This window comes from Zalophus californianus, chromosome 10, assembly GCF_009762305.2.
Source record: "Zalophus californianus isolate mZalCal1 chromosome 10, mZalCal1.pri.v2, whole genome shotgun sequence".
In the NCBI taxonomy this organism is placed as follows: domain Eukaryota; kingdom Metazoa; phylum Chordata; class Mammalia; order Carnivora; family Otariidae; genus Zalophus; species Zalophus californianus.
Window position 1 is genome coordinate 82,129,525 of NC_045604.1, and position 17,711 is coordinate 82,147,235.

At 50.3% G+C, this 17,711-nt stretch overlaps 1 protein-coding gene across 2 annotated transcripts in view; it reads left to right on the plus strand.

Annotated features, from left to right (window-relative positions):
* Positions 1 to 17,711, plus strand: part of LOC113932435 (nodal modulator 1) — a 54,158-nt gene that overhangs the window by 22,494 nt on the left and 13,953 nt on the right. For both annotated transcript variants that reach the window (XM_027611595.1, XM_027611596.1), the window contains exons 13-25: positions 129 to 270; positions 1,540 to 1,671; positions 2,694 to 2,830; positions 4,313 to 4,400; positions 6,348 to 6,411; positions 7,170 to 7,265; positions 9,909 to 10,127; positions 10,220 to 10,302; positions 11,164 to 11,323; positions 11,449 to 11,575; positions 13,073 to 13,186; positions 14,058 to 14,185; positions 15,153 to 15,294. In XM_027611595.1, coding sequence (XP_027467396.1) covers positions 129 to 270; positions 1,540 to 1,671; positions 2,694 to 2,830; positions 4,313 to 4,400; positions 6,348 to 6,411; positions 7,170 to 7,265; positions 9,909 to 10,127; positions 10,220 to 10,302; positions 11,164 to 11,323; positions 11,449 to 11,575; positions 13,073 to 13,186; positions 14,058 to 14,185; positions 15,153 to 15,294 — 1,632 coding nt within the window. The remainder of the gene's footprint in view (positions 1 to 128; positions 271 to 1,539; positions 1,672 to 2,693; positions 2,831 to 4,312; positions 4,401 to 6,347; positions 6,412 to 7,169; positions 7,266 to 9,908; positions 10,128 to 10,219; positions 10,303 to 11,163; positions 11,324 to 11,448; positions 11,576 to 13,072; positions 13,187 to 14,057; positions 14,186 to 15,152; positions 15,295 to 17,711) is intronic.

Below are 17,711 nucleotides of genomic sequence, written 5' to 3' on the forward strand. Positions count from 1 at the left end.
AGAAGTGAACCTCTGTCCTTCAAATATTTAGCTTTGGGCCCGGGTGAATGTTCTGGTGCCCTGTAGGCAGGGGGAGCTGCGACCTTGACGTAGACACTGACGTCGTCCTGTGTGTCCCTACCCTGCAGGTGGTGGTTCCTGAGGCGGAGACCAGAGCGGGGCTGACCTTGAAGCCGCAGACGTTCCCTCTTGCTGTGACCGATAGGCCCGTGATGGACGTGGCCTTTGTGCAGTTCTTGGCATCAGTTTCTGGGAAAGTCTCTTGTTTGGGTAAGGTGTCAGGCGAAAGCGAGAATAGATAGTTTCAGAGAAGTAGGCAGTTGGAAGTGGGATCTTGGTGAGCTTTTCCCTGTCAGGTGGTGTTCAAGGTGAACGCCAAAACCGCGCCTGGAAGTGATTTTCAAATCCGTATTGCATACGGTTCTTTCTGAGTAAGCGTCACACGGCAAGTCACTAGAAATGTTTCCCTAGCAGTATTTTTTTTTCTTTTTAAGATTTTATTTATTTATTTGCCAGAGAGAGAGAGCAAGAGAGCACAGCAGAGGGAGCAGCAGGCAGAGGGAGAGGGAGAGGGAGAAGCAGACTCCTCGCTGAGCGGGGAGCCCGATGTGGGGCTCGATCCCAGGACCCAGGGATCATGACTTGAGCCGAAGGTAGACACTTAACCAATTGAGTCGCCCAGGCAACCCTCCCTTGCAGTATTTTTGCTTTGGCTCCTAAAAGAACACGTAGGTCGCTTTTTTCCCAGCTCGGTCACTTTCCAGCTGTGAGACAGTAAGCTCAGCCTGTTTTTTCTTCTGTAGAATGGGAATACTGTGTCTCTCAGAAGGTCTTAGTGAGGCTTTAACAGGGTCAGGTTAGGGAGCGTGGCACAGATGTTAAGAACATAGAGTCTGAGATCAGACTGCATGGGCTTGCACCCTCGCTGTGTGACGTGGAGCAAGTTACTTAACCTCTCTGTGCTTTGAGTCTCTCATCTGTACTATGCAGGTAATGACAATACCTGCCTCGCAGGGTGGTTGTGAGGATCAAAGGAATTAGTGGATGTATAGCCTGTGTGAGGAGGACCTGGAACACAGCAAGAGCCATGTAAACCTTTGCTCTTATGAGTAATCTTATTACGATGACAGAGGACCCAGTTCTGCACCTGGAATGAAGTGGGCATTCAGTGAAATTCTGTCCTCTTTCTCTGGCTTCTGGTGCTCCATAAATACCCATTCCCCCGTTTCACCTTCCATCTGACTTAGCAGGCGCTCTGAAATCTTGTTTTCCCTCTCCTGTCTTCTGTGCTCGCACGGGGCTGTTCAATAGACGATGGGGTGGCTTTCACCATCGGTGACTCTGTTGTCTGGCACTGATGACCTGCACAAGGGAGGCATCTTAGGGCCAAGCAGATGCATGTTGGCTGGAAAGGAAACCTGCTGTCACTGCCCTTCGGGACGTAAGCGGTGGCAAGCAGCACCCCGGGGTGGAGGGTTCGAGGCTGGGCTGTGGCTGGCGAGGGCAGCCACCCGAGGCCCTCTTGTCTCTGCTCTGCAGACACCTGTGGCGACCTGCTGGTGATGCTGCAGTCCGTGAGCCGCCAGGGCGAGAAGCGGAGCCTCCAGCTCTCCGGCAAGGTCAACTCAATGACGTTCACCTTTGACAACGTGCTTCCCGGAAAATACAAAAGTAAGACCCAAAGGCAGCATCTCGCGGCCCTCACGTACTTCCTGTCTTTCAGAACTTTCCCAAGCCCAGCTCTCGAATTGCACCCCAGCTGCATACCTTTACTTGTCTTCCTCACCCCTTGACCTTGAACGTGCGTTATTTAGCAATGGGGGATAATGCAGGAATGGCTGTTCCTGCCCTCACTGCCACCTTGTCAGGACAACCCACGCGCGTCTGCTGTTTGGGGAGGGTGCCCTCATTCGTGCCATTTTTATGTCTAAGTGCCCGAATAGAGAGCATGAAATGGCACTGATGTGTCCCCCACCCTTAGCAGCTGTGTGATCTCCCTGAGACTCAGTCCCACCTTCTCAAACAGGAGTGATACGGCCTCTCTGGAGAGTGCAAGACCAAATGAAATACAGTGTGTACAGCATCTGGAAGCAGTAGGTGCTGGTCAGCATTGCTTCCCTTCCCTTCTGTTCTCGAGAAGCCACCCGTTGGCTGTATTTCTGCTTTTTCACAGCTCAGTTTAGAGCCTCTTGGTAGTGAATAGCTTATAAAGTGGGCTGTTTTATCTGGGAACTTATATTTTCTGTTCTGTCAGGTGTTGGCAAACGATGGCAGGGGGCCCAACTGCCTGTGTTTATAAATAAAGTTTTATTCACACACAGCCACACCCATTCGCTTCTGTATTATCAACAGCTGCTTATGTGCTGCGAAGGCAGATTTGAAAATTTGCACGACCTGCAGAGTTGGAAATATTTACTCTCTGGCCCTTTACAGGAAAAGTTTGCTGCCCCTTCAATATCTTACTTGTGAGCGTGCTCTTTAGATGCCACCGAATTTCTTTCTTGCTGATGTTAATGAGCACGGGTTTCATTTTTCTCTTTAGTACTTACTTGTCCTGAGCATCACCAGTTACGTGTGTGCGCGCACGTGCATATATGTGCATACACGTTAAAAATAATTAAGTCCTTGTAGTTTTTACTCAGGGAGGTGATGTGCTCTGTGCCCATGTGTGTCTGTAATTGTGGCTCTTCCAGTAAGCATCATGCATGAAGATTGGTGCTGGAAAAACAAGAGTCTGGAGGTGGAGGTTCTGGAGGACGACGTGTCAACGATTGAGTTTAGGCAGACGGGCTACATGCTGCGATGTTCCCTGTCTCACGCAATTACTCTGGTATGCCTGCCTCGTGTGGGTTCTCTTATTTGGAAAGCGGGAAGGTACTAGCATGCCAAGGAGATTTTAACCATTGTTAAGTCAAATATCCTTGTCTGCCCTCCACTCACCCTCCGATTCAGGAAAGCACAGGGAGCTTTTAAAACCCCTTGGCGGAAAGATGCCTTTGGGAGATTTTCTTGTCCTAGCCCCACATTGAAATTCTAACTTAGATGAGTGACTTGGGACAGCTGTCGTGTGGAGCACATTGGTTTTCTGTAGCCCTGGGATCGTAATACCCACTTCTCGGGGTTGTAGTGAAGTTTAAGGAAACCTCTTCTGTATTTGGTGTCCCCGGTGAACACTGCTATTATTATTATTAATAGGTGCCGCCGAGTCACTTTCTCTGGTATATTTATTCCGGGGCAGAGGATGGAGCGGCTCGGATCTTACGGTCTTGTCGATGGAATCTCCCTGACAGGCAGTGTGCCCCTTGGGTTTCAGGAAAGAGAACAGGTGTGTGGGCCCGTCTTGGCCCATTCATGAGTTTTATAGAACTTTTTGGCTTCTGGCGATGGCAGATGTCATTGTCGGGTTCCGGTGGAGAAACTAAGGCAAGCGGCAGTTAAGCCACCACTCATGTTAGACCCTTGGAGGGCTGGCAGCCTGTGTTTCCAGGGCCAGTTGACTGCCCTAACTGCTTCACGACAAATGCTCCACAAGCCGTGTGGTTCCAGGAGATGGGTTAGTTGGTACTCAGTTGAGAGTAAGTAGTAGACATTTAGGAGATTGTTCCTTTCCTTCAGCTGTTCAGCGGGTTTCTGTTTCCCTTCGGACAAGATCCCCATTCCAGAACAGTGGCCAGCAAGGCCCTTCCCTCCCCCAGCCTCCTACCTCTCTCTCCACCTTGCTGCCTGGGCCCCGGCACACCAGCCTTGTTTCCACCTCCGCACCGGGCTTGTTCCCTCCTCTGGGCCTTCGCACGTGCGCTTCCCTCAGTCATCTTTACCAGCGGTGCGCGTGCTTGGTTTTCTCTCATCATTCAGGCTGTAGCCCTGATGTTGCCTACTCAGGAGAGGTCCTGCCCTGAGCCCAGCCAGCCGAGATGCTCCTGCCGCGCTCCCGCTCTGTCCCGCTTCCTTGGCTGTTCGGCCCACCGCGCTATTACTTATTAGCTGAAATCTCATTTCTTTGTTGACCACATTGATTTTCTGTCTTCCCATATTAGAACGTAAGCCCCCTGAGTGCAGGAGCCACGTCAGCCAGCAGGGCCCAGCCCCGGGTCTGTCACATAGCAGGTGCTCAATAAATATTAGTTGATTGAATGAAAAAGAGCATGTTTTTGTGGGAAGTTTTTGAAGGGTTTTAATTTTCCTGTGGCACCCAACTGCTCAGATGATTAATGGGTACAACACATGACTGGTTCAGAAACAGAAATATTATTAATCATCTCGGTGTCTCCATCTCCCCTAGTAAGTCATTGTATTGGCTTTGGTCCCTTAGGAATTTTATCAGGATGGAAATGGACCTGAGAACGTGGGGATTTATAACCTCTCCAAAGGAGTCAACCGATTCTGCCTGTCCAAGCCTGGTGAGTCTGGAAGGATTGATGGGCTCTGAGTTAGAGAATGGAAAGGCACCGAGGATTGTGGTAAAGGCCTTTTTTTCCTCCCTGGATTCTCTTTGCGTCAGGCTATCAATTTCGGTTGTGGTTAGCGTACCCTGGTTTTTCTGTCTCTTTCCGCTGGAGGGAGTGGTGTTTCAACCCAGAGAATTAGAGCCGGGGGGCTGGAGAGCGTTCCTGGTCTCCGGGTTTGAGTTGGGTAGAGACGGCTGGGCCCATTCCCCTTGAAAAATACTATACCACGGGCCAGTGACCTCTCCTTAAAAGTGATGTTTTGAACATAAAAATTGGGCCATCTCCCACCTTGCTTAAAATCTTCAGTGGCTTCTCTCCCCTTGGAGCAACTTTGTTGTGCAGTTTGCAGACCATAAAATTCATCCATTTACAACATACAGGGATTTTTAGTAAACCTACCCAATTATGCGACCATAACCGTAATCTGGTTTAGAGCATTTTCATCCCCCCGGTGATATTCTTCATGCATGTTTACAGTGAATCTCTGCTCCCAGCCCCAGGCAGCCACTAATCTATTTTCTGTCTCTATGGATTGGTCTTTTCTGGACATTTCATGTACGTGAAATCCTATGGTATTTTGTCTGTCTCCTTTAGCACATTTTTCAAGTTCCTTATAATGTTTTGAAGTTCGTGTTGGGGCAGGTATTAGTGGTCTGTTCCTTGAAATCACTGAATATGCTCATGTGGATAGATCGTATTTCATGTGTCCACTCACCGGTTGGTGGACATTTCCCAGTTTTTGGCTCTTATAAATAATGTTGCCAACAACGTTTGCGTCCAAGTCTGTGTGTGGACATCTGTTTTTCTTTTGGGTTAGATACCCAGGAATGGAGCTGCTGGATCATAGGGTAAATTTATGTGTCATTTTTTAAGAAACTGCCCAACAGTTTTCTGAAGGGGCCGTGTGTGCCCGTGGGTGTCCCCAACCAGCAGCGCACAAGGGTTCCCGTTTTCCCGCCTCCTCACAACATCCGTTACGGTCTTTTTGATTTTAGCCATCCCGGTGGGCATAAAGTGGCAGCTCATGGTGGTTTTATTTTGCATTTTCCTGGTGAATAATTCAGTGACTTCTCTTGGTTCTCGAGATAGAATACACGCTCTTCCCCGCCGTGTAGCTGTCCCCAGCACGATAACTGGCCTGTAGTGGGTGCTGGTGCTCTGTCAACATTTGTAGGATGAAAGAACAAAGTGAACGGAGAAACCCAAGTGTTTTGCCTGCTAGTAATTGCACAAGCACTTCCTCGGTGGGATGAAAACAACAGAGGTAGTTGGTACTCATTTCAGGTTTTTGTAGGAAGCATGGCCAAAAGGTGGGTTAGTGACCGTTTGGGGGAATAAATCATTAGGCTTCACTCTGTCCTGAAACTGACTGTATTCCTCCAGCAAATGACTTAGGCGCCTAATCGGAGCTGTTACCCTATGTAGGCTTGTGGCATAAAAGTGTCCTCTGCAATCGTTCCATAAACTTCTGGGCCTTCCTCTGCTCCGTGCTCCATTTTAGGAATATTTCTAGGAAGGAGGGCAGGCTGTGGTTATCTTTTGGATCTTTAACAGAATCTGTTAAGTGGAAAATTCTCGGTCTCATTTGCGGTAGAAATGTACTTCCTGTTCTTTTTCGTGTGCACGTCCCTGTTAGCTTGGTCTGTGCAGATGAAACTAGTGTGAGTTGTTCAGTTATGGAAGATGAAATCCTGAGCTTGTGAGGGGCCATGAAATGGACCGGGTTGTTGGGAAGAAGCTGCCATAGGCAGCGGAAAAGGCATCTTGGGTCCCATTATTGCACATCTGCTCTGTGTGTGTGTTCAGGTGAGAGGTGCTGCCTGTAGATTTTCAGTGCTGGAAGTGCTCAGTGTGATAGAAACCCTCCTCTGAAAATGACTTTTGATTTCCTGGCTGCAGGTGTGTACAAGGTGACCCCTCGCTCCTGCCACCGGTTTGAGCAAGCATTCTACACCTATGACACGTAAGCTGGGTGTTCACCGCCCCGTAGTGTGTGTGAGCCTCCTCTGGAGTAGAGTGGGTGCACACTTCTTCTTCAGTTATTTCTGATAAACAAAGGAGTTTTTTTCTGGAAGAGGTAAAGTTAGGTATTAAAAAGAATTTCCATGTAAGGATTTTAAGACGCTTGGATAAATTATTATTATTATTAGAAAGAGTGAGAGCGTGAGTGGAGGGGGGGAAGGGGCAAAAGGAGAGGGAGAGAATCCTAAGCAGACTCCGTGCCCAGCGTGGAGCCCGACATGGGGCTCGATCTCAGGACCCTGAGCCGAAATCAAGAGTTGGGCACTTGACCGACTAAGCCACCCAGGCATCCCAACACTTGGATAAATTATTGAGGATTTGGAGCTGGGATCTCTTTCCCCAGAATTCTGTAACCCAAGATGGAAGGCTGAAGTTTTCAAGTGGTGTAAATATCATTTTGGTTAAATCTTCCAGCCCTCAGTGGTGGGAGTTTCTCAAACTCCAGCCTCCCATTTTTACATTTTTTACACACGTTGGAGGGTTTCACCAGGAATTGGAGGTGTCAAGTTTTGGAGCGGAAAATTAGTTTATTCTTTTAAACACTGATAGGTGTGTCAGGAGTTACCTCACCCCTAACTTGGAGCAATTTCATGTAGTATATTTCAGGGTCAGAATGGTTGCCCATAAAGGGTGTGTCTGTGATCCTTTAAAAACAACTGGGTGATGTTGCTGGTGTTTTCTTTCCACTTTAATTTATAGGTCGTCACCCAGTATCTTGACGTTGACAGCCATTCGCCACCATGTCCTTGGAACTATCACCACTGACAAAATGATGGATGTCACTGTGACGATCAAGTAAGGCTCGTGCTCCGCGGTGATCTGAGCACGGTGGGGGGCGGGGCTGGTGGTGGACGAGGCTGGGGGACTTCTCTAACAGACACTCTGGAAATTATTTTTGATTTCTTATCTCTAGGTGCGTATACAAACGGCCTTCCCTCTTACATGACATAGCCGTAAATTCACCACAGCCTTGGTCCTCTCCTTTTATGATTCTGGAATTAACTGTGGATTGAGCGAGAGCCTTCTGACAACTCGTTTCTGTGCCTTAAATTTCTGTTTGAACCCTTTACACTCCCTGCCTTGGCTAAGGCGGAAAAAAAAAAATCTCTGCCTTATTCACTGTATTTCAGGTGTTTTAGCGAATTCAGAAAAATTGCCTATTTTTCTCGAGACCTTTTCTTGAAGGCTGGGCAAGTAGAGATGACACCTGATATACGCAGGGTCGTGAGGGAGAAACTATATGAAAGGCAGTCCCTCACTGAGGGTCAGGTTCATGCGAATGTCCCCTTTGAGAGGAATTTTTACAGTGTGGTGAGGTGCATCTGACACCCCAATTTTCTCGAGAAGTGAAAGAATTTTGGCCACATGAACGTCTTTGTGAGAGAGAGTGGAAACCTTGAGTAACTTTCTCCCCCTCTTATCTTACGGTAAGAGGGGGACCTTCTCAGCTGTGTCTCCATCTTTCTGTCCACCGCCTTTTCAACTCATCCACGTGTGCCGAAAATGTCTGTGGAGAGTCTTTGGTGTTCAGGGTCAGCCCCTGCCTTCGTGGGACTTAGAATCTCACAGGGGACACGGACACTCATCTGGGTGTCGCACATGGAACTGTGAGGTTGCACCTACGATGAGGGCTTTGTATTGGGCCCCCGTGAGGATTGGGGGGGCCCGCAGGAGAGGCAGGCCGGTAGCGCCAGCCCGTGTTAAGGGTCTTTGCTTTGTCACATGGACACTATGACGTGTTTTAAGTAGAGAGATGACTTTTTGCTTCAGAAAGCTCCCCCTCACTGCTGAGTGAGCAGGTAGAAGAAGCCCACAGGTGGACATCCCTTGATGTCACTGTGACAGTCAACTAAGGAGCTGATGGGGGTTTAGCCAGATGGTAGGAGCTGATGGGGGTTCAGCCAGATGGTTGGTAGTGGGCTGGGGAGCCTTGGGCGGCTGGGAGGGTTGTTGAGCAGATGGAATTGACAGGATGTGGCAACGCGCTGACCAGTGGGGTCAGGTGGGATGAGTGTTGGGGACAGCCCTCGACTTCTGACTGAGGAGAGTGGGTTGAAGGGGTACCCCATTTTCCGGGGTAGCCCGGGGTCTAGGACATGGACGTGGGAGTGTTTCTTGTGGGCCCGGGACTGTGTCTGGTGCTGGAACAATGCCTTTTATTGTTCTCCTGCTTGGAACGTAGCAGCTCCTGGTGGGACTAGAAATTCATATTCTTACCAGTCGTGACCCCGTATTACCTTATTTTCAGTCTTTATTGAATTCATTTTTGTAGCCTCAGAGGGGCTTTTGTTTGCTTGTGCTGGGGATTGTATGAGATGCATGTTCCAGCTGGACATGGCTGCCCGGATCCCTCCTGGGGATCTCGTGCTCACCGGATCCCACACTGGACTCCTGGTTTTTGGCCTCTCCAGACCCACTCTTTGTCATCTTTCTAGGTGGTCCTTGACTCTTCTTTCTCCTGCATCCCGTACCCAACCAGTCCATGTGCAGATCCTTGGCTTTACAGTTGAAATATGCCTGCCATCTTGTCCCTTCTCAGCACTTCCCCTCCATACTCTGGTCTGAGCCACTGTCTCTTGCCTGGATCATTGCCACAGCCATCCTGCCTGGCCTCCCTGTCTGGGTTCTTGCTTCATGACAGTTTGTTTTCCATGCGGAAGGCAGAATTCATCCTTTTGAAGTAGAGATCATGTCATGCTTTTGCCTGCAACTCCCGTGGCTCTCCATCCCACTCCGAGTGAAATCCAGGGTCCACACCAAGGCTTGCGAAGCCCTAGTCTAACACCTGCTGCCCGGCGACCCTGTGACCCGTCTCATTCTTCCCTGGGTCCCTCTGCCCAGGCCACCTCAGTCTTCTGGCTGTCTCCCCAGGGGAGCTCCCGCCCAGGCTCCAAGGCCTTTGAACTTGCTGTTTCCTTGCCCACTGTACTCCTCCGCCGGGGAGCCCAATAAAGAACAGCACCCCCACGATCCCAGCACTCTTTCCTTCCACGCTGCTCTATTTTTCTCTGTTGTACTTAACCTGACCTTATTTTCTGTTAACCGTCTGCCTCTTCCCACCGGAATGTGGATTCCACCTGGTTAGGGAATGCCGTCTGTCCAGCTTACCCGTTCTCTAGCAGAGTGCTCTCACTTAGGGTTGAATGAAAAAAGATGGTGGCGTGCAAAGACCTCCACGTCCTACGGGAAATGAGACGTTTTCTTACTTCATCCCAGCCAAGAGCTACTTGATCCTGCTGCCATCACAAAGACGTTCAGTTTTTATTTTTTAAAAAAACGATCGGTGTGTTCAAACCAGGAACAGAGTGTGCCGCTGTGGTGGCGCTATACGGGCTTTGGTTTCTTCCTTACCGATGAGTCCTTGTCAAAATGTCATATTGCCACCGACGACAGGGATAGGTGACCACCTGCTCTTGGCTGCTCCTTCCTTTCTTCCAGGTCATCCATTGACAGTGAACCCGCCTTGGTCCTGGGCCCCCTAAAGTCTGTGCAGGAGCTGCGGAGGGAGCAGCAGTGGGCCGAGATTGAGAGCCGCAAGCAGGAGCGGGAGAAGAGCAGCAGGGAAGATGCAGGGGGAGGGAGGGCCAAGCCCCCCGTCCAGGAGATGGTGGAGGAGCTACAGGGCCCCTTCTCCTATGACTTCTCCTACTGGGCACGGTAAGCTCCCTGTCTCTGTGCTGTCCTCCGTTCTGCTGGCCTTCCCAGCGGAGGGCAGAACTAGCCACATGGAAGTATTTCCATCCTCTTAGGTCTGGAGAGAAAATCACTGTGACACCCTCGTCTAAAGAGCTGCTCTTCTACCCCCCGTCCATGGAAGCCACCGTCAGTGGAGGTAAATGTCAACTCAGTGAGCCCCAGACACATCTCTGCAACCGTTCCTCTACCTGCATTTAAAAACATATTCTGTGTCATCGTTCCCACAAAGCCGTCTCTGTAATAAGGCTCCCGAAATGCCCTTTGGCACAGAACTGTCACTGCTTGGCGAGTGAGTGAATGAGTGAATGGAAGGTCTCCATCGATGAAAGTAACTCCGGTTATTAGAATTTGGGCCATCTCTTTGGAGAAGGGCTACCAACTGTTTCCCCTGCAGTTTTAGTTTGCCACCAAAAGGCAGGTGAAAAAGCAAAGCCGTCACTTGTTGAAATGTGAGCATTAGCCATCGTGTGTCTGAACTCTTCATGGTGTTTATACTTGTTGGTAGGGGTGAGGGAGGGTCTTCTTGGGACTGGACAATTAGAAGTGATGGCTGGTGGAATAGTTGTCTTTTGGCTTCCGACCATTTCCTCTAGCGTTATGGGTTCATTAGATCCTGGGCATTTATGTGGTCTGCGTTTGGAAGGAGGGTGTACTGAATAACGTGGCTTTCTGGCAGGCAGCCTGTTTGGGGTAGGCCTCCGCCTCGGGTCCTGCTGCATAGCCTCTTACCTGCCAGAAAGGTCTTGTGACAACGGAGAGAGAGGGGTAGTGAGAACCCAGCCTTTGTTAGATTTATCTGCTCACATTCCCAGCCCTTGAGCAAGGCCTTTCAGGGATGGAGGCCTGGGTTGCCCAATTATTGCCGTTTCTGTTATATATTAACCTCATTTGGAACTAGCTTATCTATTTCAGGCCCCTCGTTAGTGGGAATCTCCCCAACCAGAATGCCCCCTCCCGTGACAGCTAAGTCCTGTTCTTCTGTTTGTTCCCTGTGTAGAAAGCTGCCCAGGGAAGCTGATTGAGATCCATGGGAAAGTTGGCTTATTTCTGGAAGGCCAGATCCACCCAGAGTTGGAGGGAGTTGAGATTGTCATCAGTGAAAAGGGGGCAAGCTCACCCCTGATCACAGTCTTCACTGACGACAGAGGTGCCTATAGGTAAGCCCCCCAGAAGAAGCACTTGCTTGGGACCGGGTGGGGAGCCCAGGCTTCCACGGGGCTGGCGAGGCCTCCCGCAGGTGTGATGCACAGCCATCTCCAGCATCTGCTTGCTTTTTGTCCAGTGTCGGGCCCCTGCACAGTGACCTGGAGTACACTGTGTCCTCACAGAAGGAAGGCTACGTTTTGACCGCGGTGGAAGGAACCGTAGGAGACTTTAAGGCATATGCTTTGGCCGGCGTAAGCTTTGAGGTAACACGTTTTTAAAATCATTTTTATTGCGGTATAATAATTGACATATAGTAAAGTGCACATAAAGCATATAATTTGATCATTTCAACATATGGGTACACCCATGAAAACAGTGACAATCTGGTACCCCACTAAGTTTCCTTGTACCCCACCCCTCCCTGCTGATCTGATCTGATCTGCTTTCTGTCACCGTGGATTAGTTTGCATTTTCTAGAGTTTGCCCAAATGGAATCGTACAGGATGTACTCTTTTTAGGGAGCTTCCTTTCACCCAGCGTAATTTGGAGACCTATTGACTTTAGCTTGTTTGCATACCTTTTGGCGAGTGTTTTAAACTCTCATCCTTAACTGTGTCCTGTATAAAAGGACAGAATGTTTCTAGAGTGGTATTTGATGTCCTTCTGTCTTCCCTCCATCGTTCTTGGGAAGAAGCATGCTGTGTGGTGTCCAGAGTCAAGTTTGGAGGTCCTTGGGTGTGAATATTTTCAACATAGAGGTTCAAGGAAAAGAAGCACAGATGACATCACATACCGATTTCAAATTCTCTTGTGCAGGATGCATTTTAAAGCAAATTATAAAGGCATTCCAACCAGGAAGAACTCTTTATACCATAAGTAATACCCCAGATTACCAGGAATGGAAGGTCTCGCTGTTAAAATTGATAGGAAAATGACAACCCCGTAGAAAAAAGAACAGCAAAGTAGAGGAAAAGGCAATTCGCAGAAGTCATACAAGTGACTGATAAATGTACGAGAAACGCCCAACTTCAGCAGTGACTGAGGAATGCAAAGGAAGTTACCATAGAAACACTGGGTTTTAGGTTAGATTCGCAGTGATTAAGACAATGTCCACTTTTTGAAGCGCGGATAGGGCCCTGCGCATGGATGATGCACAGAACTGTAAGTGGTCACAGCTACTTTGGTGTGCAGCGTGGTGGCATCATCGAATTCCGAGTGCACGATGTCCCAACCGTTCCCCTAGGAATAGAGGAAACCATGAGTGCACATAGGTACACATGTTCCAGGATGCTTTGATGGTCCCACCTTTTCTGTCCCAAAAGTAGGTGGCCAGTCTGCATGCCGTGGCTGGCCGCCCCCTGCTTTAGGAGGCTGTGTGTGTGAGGACACAGTACGGCAGGCAGTGTGGCCTGGCAGAGCAGGACGCAGGGACCGGTGTTTGAGGGGGCACAGGGGGTGCAGGGCCGTGTGGCGGGGCCCCACGCTTGAGTCCCCTGCCCTCCCCCTCCCCCCTCCGCCACGAAGTCGGTCAGCACCAGCCATGATGCTTATTCGCTTGTGTGGGCACAGCGGCAGTTCTGGAAGGCTGCCTGCCAAACTCTTAATATGAGTTACCCCTGGGGACAAAGACTAGACTAGACTAGATCCCCAGCGGATCACAAGAAACACAACCCAGAAGAGTGACCCCTTGACCTTTGAGATCTTCTCTTCTGTGGGTGAGAGGAGTCTACCTTGCTCTGCTGTTCCTTTCTCACCCCCAGATAAAGGCCGAGGATGACCAGCCCCTCCCCGGTGTCCTCTTATCCCTCAGCGGCGGCATGTTTCGTTCCAACCTCTTGACTCAGGACAATGGCATTCTGACGTTCTCCAACCTGGTAAGGTGTCCTGTAGTTGACCGCCTGCCGGTCTTCCCCCTCCCTCGGAGCGCGGGGACACGGCGTGCGTGACTCAGGTACCGCTTGACAACGTGAGAACAGAGCCGCGGTGTGGAGTGTTTTACGTTTCTTAGGGGACCAAATGTAATTAGAGTATTGCTCTTACTAGAACTTGATGTTGCTGATTCACGTTCCCTTCCGCCGACACATCGTGTTTTCTGGCTGCCGGCTGGTCACGGCGACAGTATAATTAATGACCCTGGCTGTAGCGACTCCTCTCCTAGTCATCTCTCTGCTAAAGCGCAGCCTCGCGGTGTCAATGATGCCGAGCCTTATTTGGGGGTTAGCTTGTGTTTCTTCTGCAAACCATGGTCCCTGTGGCGGGAGGACGGCACCGTCTCGCTCAAGATGTCGTCTGGGGCCCTGACCGGTGGGGACTCGGGAAGCATACGTTACTCGGCCGTTCTTTGAGTTCTGGGAACAAAGTGACGGCTACAGGGACGTTGCCTGCAGGCAGTGAGGCGGATCTGAAAGATCATACGCTGAGCGGCGTCGAATCTTCCCTCCGCTACTTACTTTTTGTGTCGTCTCTGGGAATTTACCTGACCTCTCTGCGCCTCAGTTTCTTTATAACATTTAAATTGGTTTCTACCTCACAGAAGTACTGTGGGCACCTCATGCTGGCTGTTGTTAGAGTTGTCATTGTTGTCGCTGTCACCCGTTTACTGGAGAGTCAGTCACCGTTTCTGTCTGTGCAGGAAGGCCCAGAGCTCTGGTGGCCACATTCCCGTCCCTGATGACTTTAGTCGCCCCCCGTTCAGCCATGCCTGGAGGTGCAGCAGAGCCTCAGTGTGTGATTGTCTCTCGGCAGAGCCCTGGCCAGTATTACTTCAAACCCATGATGAAGGAATTCCGGTTCGAACCATCCTCACAGATGATCGAGGTTCAAGAGGGGCAGAACTTGAAGATCACCGTGACTGGCTACCGAACGGCCTACAGGTGCGCAGCCCGCCTGCTCCCCGGTCCTCCGGGCCTGGGCTGGGGAGTCCCACTCAGGCCTCTCTTTCCTGGGAACTCCACCTCGCCCCCGTTCGGGAGCCAGAGGAGATAAGATAGCCAGTCCAGAGAGTTTTTAACTGCTGCCTTTTTCTTCGGATTCCTCAATTTAGTGAATCCGTCACAAAGTTCCTATTCTGAAATTGGCCCAAGAGAGCCTGTTTAGTTGCTTAAAAGTTTTATTTTTACAAGAGCTTGAGACTGGAATTAAGTGTTACAAAGGAGGAAATGAACTCGCTTGAGTAAGGCTTCAAAATGTTGAAGAGAGAATAAAATGTTAGCTTTTCCTCCATTCCTTGTCTCCCAGCCGCTCACATTTTCCAGTGTTTGAGAGCAGTTCCGGAGACGGTTTGCACAAATGCTGATGTGCTAATATACACAATACACTGTATATTAGCTGTATCAGCATTATGGAGCTGTAAGTTTATTTATAGATACACACCACACACAGGTATTTGTAAAAGTATACGGAAGCACTTGAGGTGAAGATCGATTAATCAGAAAGTTTAGAAAAATGGGACATTTTCAAATGAATATGTGGAATGAGAGAGAAACTGATTTCATTTCATTGGATGCTTCATTACTTAAAATACAGCTTAATGAAAATGAGATAAAATGGAATAAAATAAGGCTTAGCCATTTTTAATTTTCTGGAGCATCCCTTCAAACGTATAAGAAGAGAAATCGGTGACAGCCTTCCCGCTGGCTCGAGCCTTCAGGCAGGAAGGCCGGATTTGGAAAGTGACGCGGCCGGGACTGACCTGCCTGGGTCATCGGGGTACAGTTCTCCCCTGGGCTGCTTGGAACCGTAAATTGTTGGTAAACGCAGGACACTTGGCCGCAAATCCTTCACGTGCTCCAGAAAACCCCGGGACTTAACCATGTTCCGTGTCTTCTCTTGTCGCTCTAGTTGCTATGGTACAGTTTCTTCTCTGAACGGGGAACCAGAGCAGGGTGTCGCCGTGGAGGCGGCGGGACAGAACGACTGTAGTATTTACGGAGAAGACACTGTGACAGATGAGGAGGGGAAGTTCAGATTACGTGGATTGCTGGTGAGACTTTGGACATTTTTTGTCAGTGGGTCTTTTCACCTTGGATTTAGAGGTCTCTTGTGGTGCCCCCCAAGACTGGTGGGAACGGGCAGGGCAAGGGGTTTGGGGCTGGGGGGTTAGGGCTCTGGAACCCTCCTGATCCCTGTTTTATCTGGCACAGTTTACCTTTCATTGAGCTGACACATTGGGTTGGGGTTTTGTGGCAAAATGAAGTTGGAAAACAGTGGGTCTGGTGCAGCTTCTGCCTGGCATTCGGCGGTTGTGGCGTAGGCCAGGGCTCTCAGACCAAATGCCTGTGGGGCCAGAAGAGGCATGTGAATGGCCGGAGGGTGCTGGGTGCCCACTAGGGAGTGGTGAGGAGTGTGGTGAACTCCAGAGGGCAGGGCCCATGCAAAGGGCGCAGCTCCCACTCCACTCCAGCTCCTTATATCCATGTGGGAGGATAGGCTCAGTGCTGCCAGATCGTTCGAATTGTTAAAAGACAAGTCCGAAGTTCAGATTTCCATGTGAAAACTCCTAACTTTTAGGTGTCAACAGCTAATTAAAAAAACCGCACAAACTCACAACTTTGTTGTGTGGGTCAACCAGCCAACTCATTTGTCCTTTGCTCAGCTGCAACATTCAGTTTAGGGTTTATGGTGCTGCCTCAATTTGTATTCTTGCATTCATGCATTTGCTCAGTCAGCAGACACTGCCTGTGTACTGTGTGGTCACTGCAAGAGTGTGGGTTGGACAGCACCTGCTGGACTGGGCCCCTTGGATCGGGGGTTGGGTCCCCGGGCTTTCAGAGTCACACACACAATATTCCTAGCTGACCGCAGAGACAGGCACACATAACTCCACAGCAGGCTAATGTTTGCCCAGATCACGCGAGCTGAAATGTAAGCCAGTTTCCCAGTTTATTTAGATACGTTGGAGCAAAGCTGTTCTTGCCCCAAAACAAAAATACTCATATCCAGGGCATCCCAGGGTCAGATCCTCGGGAACCTGGGAGGCAGGTTGGAAGGTTGCCTGGTGAGCTTGGGGTATTCAAGCTGAGGAGGAGGATGGATTCGGGGGTGTCTTCCCTGGCTGTGCTGAGGACTAGAATTCTGATGGTCCAGCTGGATGCACACCAACTGGGTGGGCTCTGCGCTCCCCGCTCTGCCCACCACTCCCTCCGTCTGGCATGTTCTCAGCAGAGTCGTCAAGATGACAGTTATCTTGCCATGCTTAGGAGTCTGCATAAGTCTCATCACGATGCTCCGTTCTCACTGTCCTCCGCCCTGGGGCGGTGGGGCGGGGGGGTGGGGGGCTGCCCCTGAGGAATATGCTGCCTTCAGGCCCGCTCCCTTCCTGTGACAGTGGTTCTACAGAGAACAGACAGGCGGGACACCATGGCCTCATGCCACTACAGCCAGGGCCTGGGGAGAGGCGTCCTGTCATGGGAGCTGGCTCCTTGGCCTCATGAGATCCATGCAAGCCTAACCCTTGCAGTTCCGTCCTTTGTTGGCTGCACGAATGACCTTCTGCTCTCGTCTGCCTGGGTGTGAATCCCGCCTCCGTCATCGCTTTGCTGTTTACGTTCAGGCAAGGGGTTTATCCTTTCTGTGTTTCGTCATCTGTAGAACGAGGATAAGAGTGACGTCCACCTCGGAGGTCGGCTGTGGGTGTTAAATAGGTCAGTGGATGTGGCACACGCAACGTGGACAAACAAAACCTTCCCCTGAGGCAGCCCTCACGCAAGCTGCCAGCTCAGGTTTTGGTCTGTAGCTTTCTGGGGTGGCAGCTTGAGAAGGGATCTGGGTGGGTGCCTGTGTAGGGCAGGAGCCTCCCTTCCTCTGGGTAGATGCTGTGTTCTTGGCCTACCTCACTCTTACGGTTGCGGGGACGACAAATCTCCATCACCTTCTTGGTTCTCCCATCGTCTTGCTGGACCAGACGTGTTCTTCTAAACTCACCAACTTAACACATTGTGTGTAATTAAACCGAAGATAGTTTCCTTCTCCGGCACAGTAGATTTCCATCTTAATTGATGCTCTGAAGACACCCTCCTCCTCCCCCTCTTCCTCTTCCTTCTAATAGGTGGTAATTTATTAGCGCTCTCAGTAGTTTTCAGAGTCGCCCTGGGGGCTCCCCACACCTTCATGTGCCAGGCCGCAAGTTCTGGGGGGACATCCTTAGCCATTCCTCAGCCAGGGCTTGGGATTCGCGTTTGCCAGTCTCCCAGAGGACACGAGGCTGAAGATCCCTTGTCGTAGGTTTCCTGAGGATCCTTGCCCCAGGCAGGACTCGTTCATTCATTTCACCTTTCCCTGCACTGTTGTCAGGACATCTTGGGCGAGAAGCTGCGGCACTAGAGTCCGTGGCCAAAGGATGAGGGCGAGTCCCCGAGCCAGTCGTCCGGGCCCTGAGTGAGGAGGGGGCCGGCTGGGGTG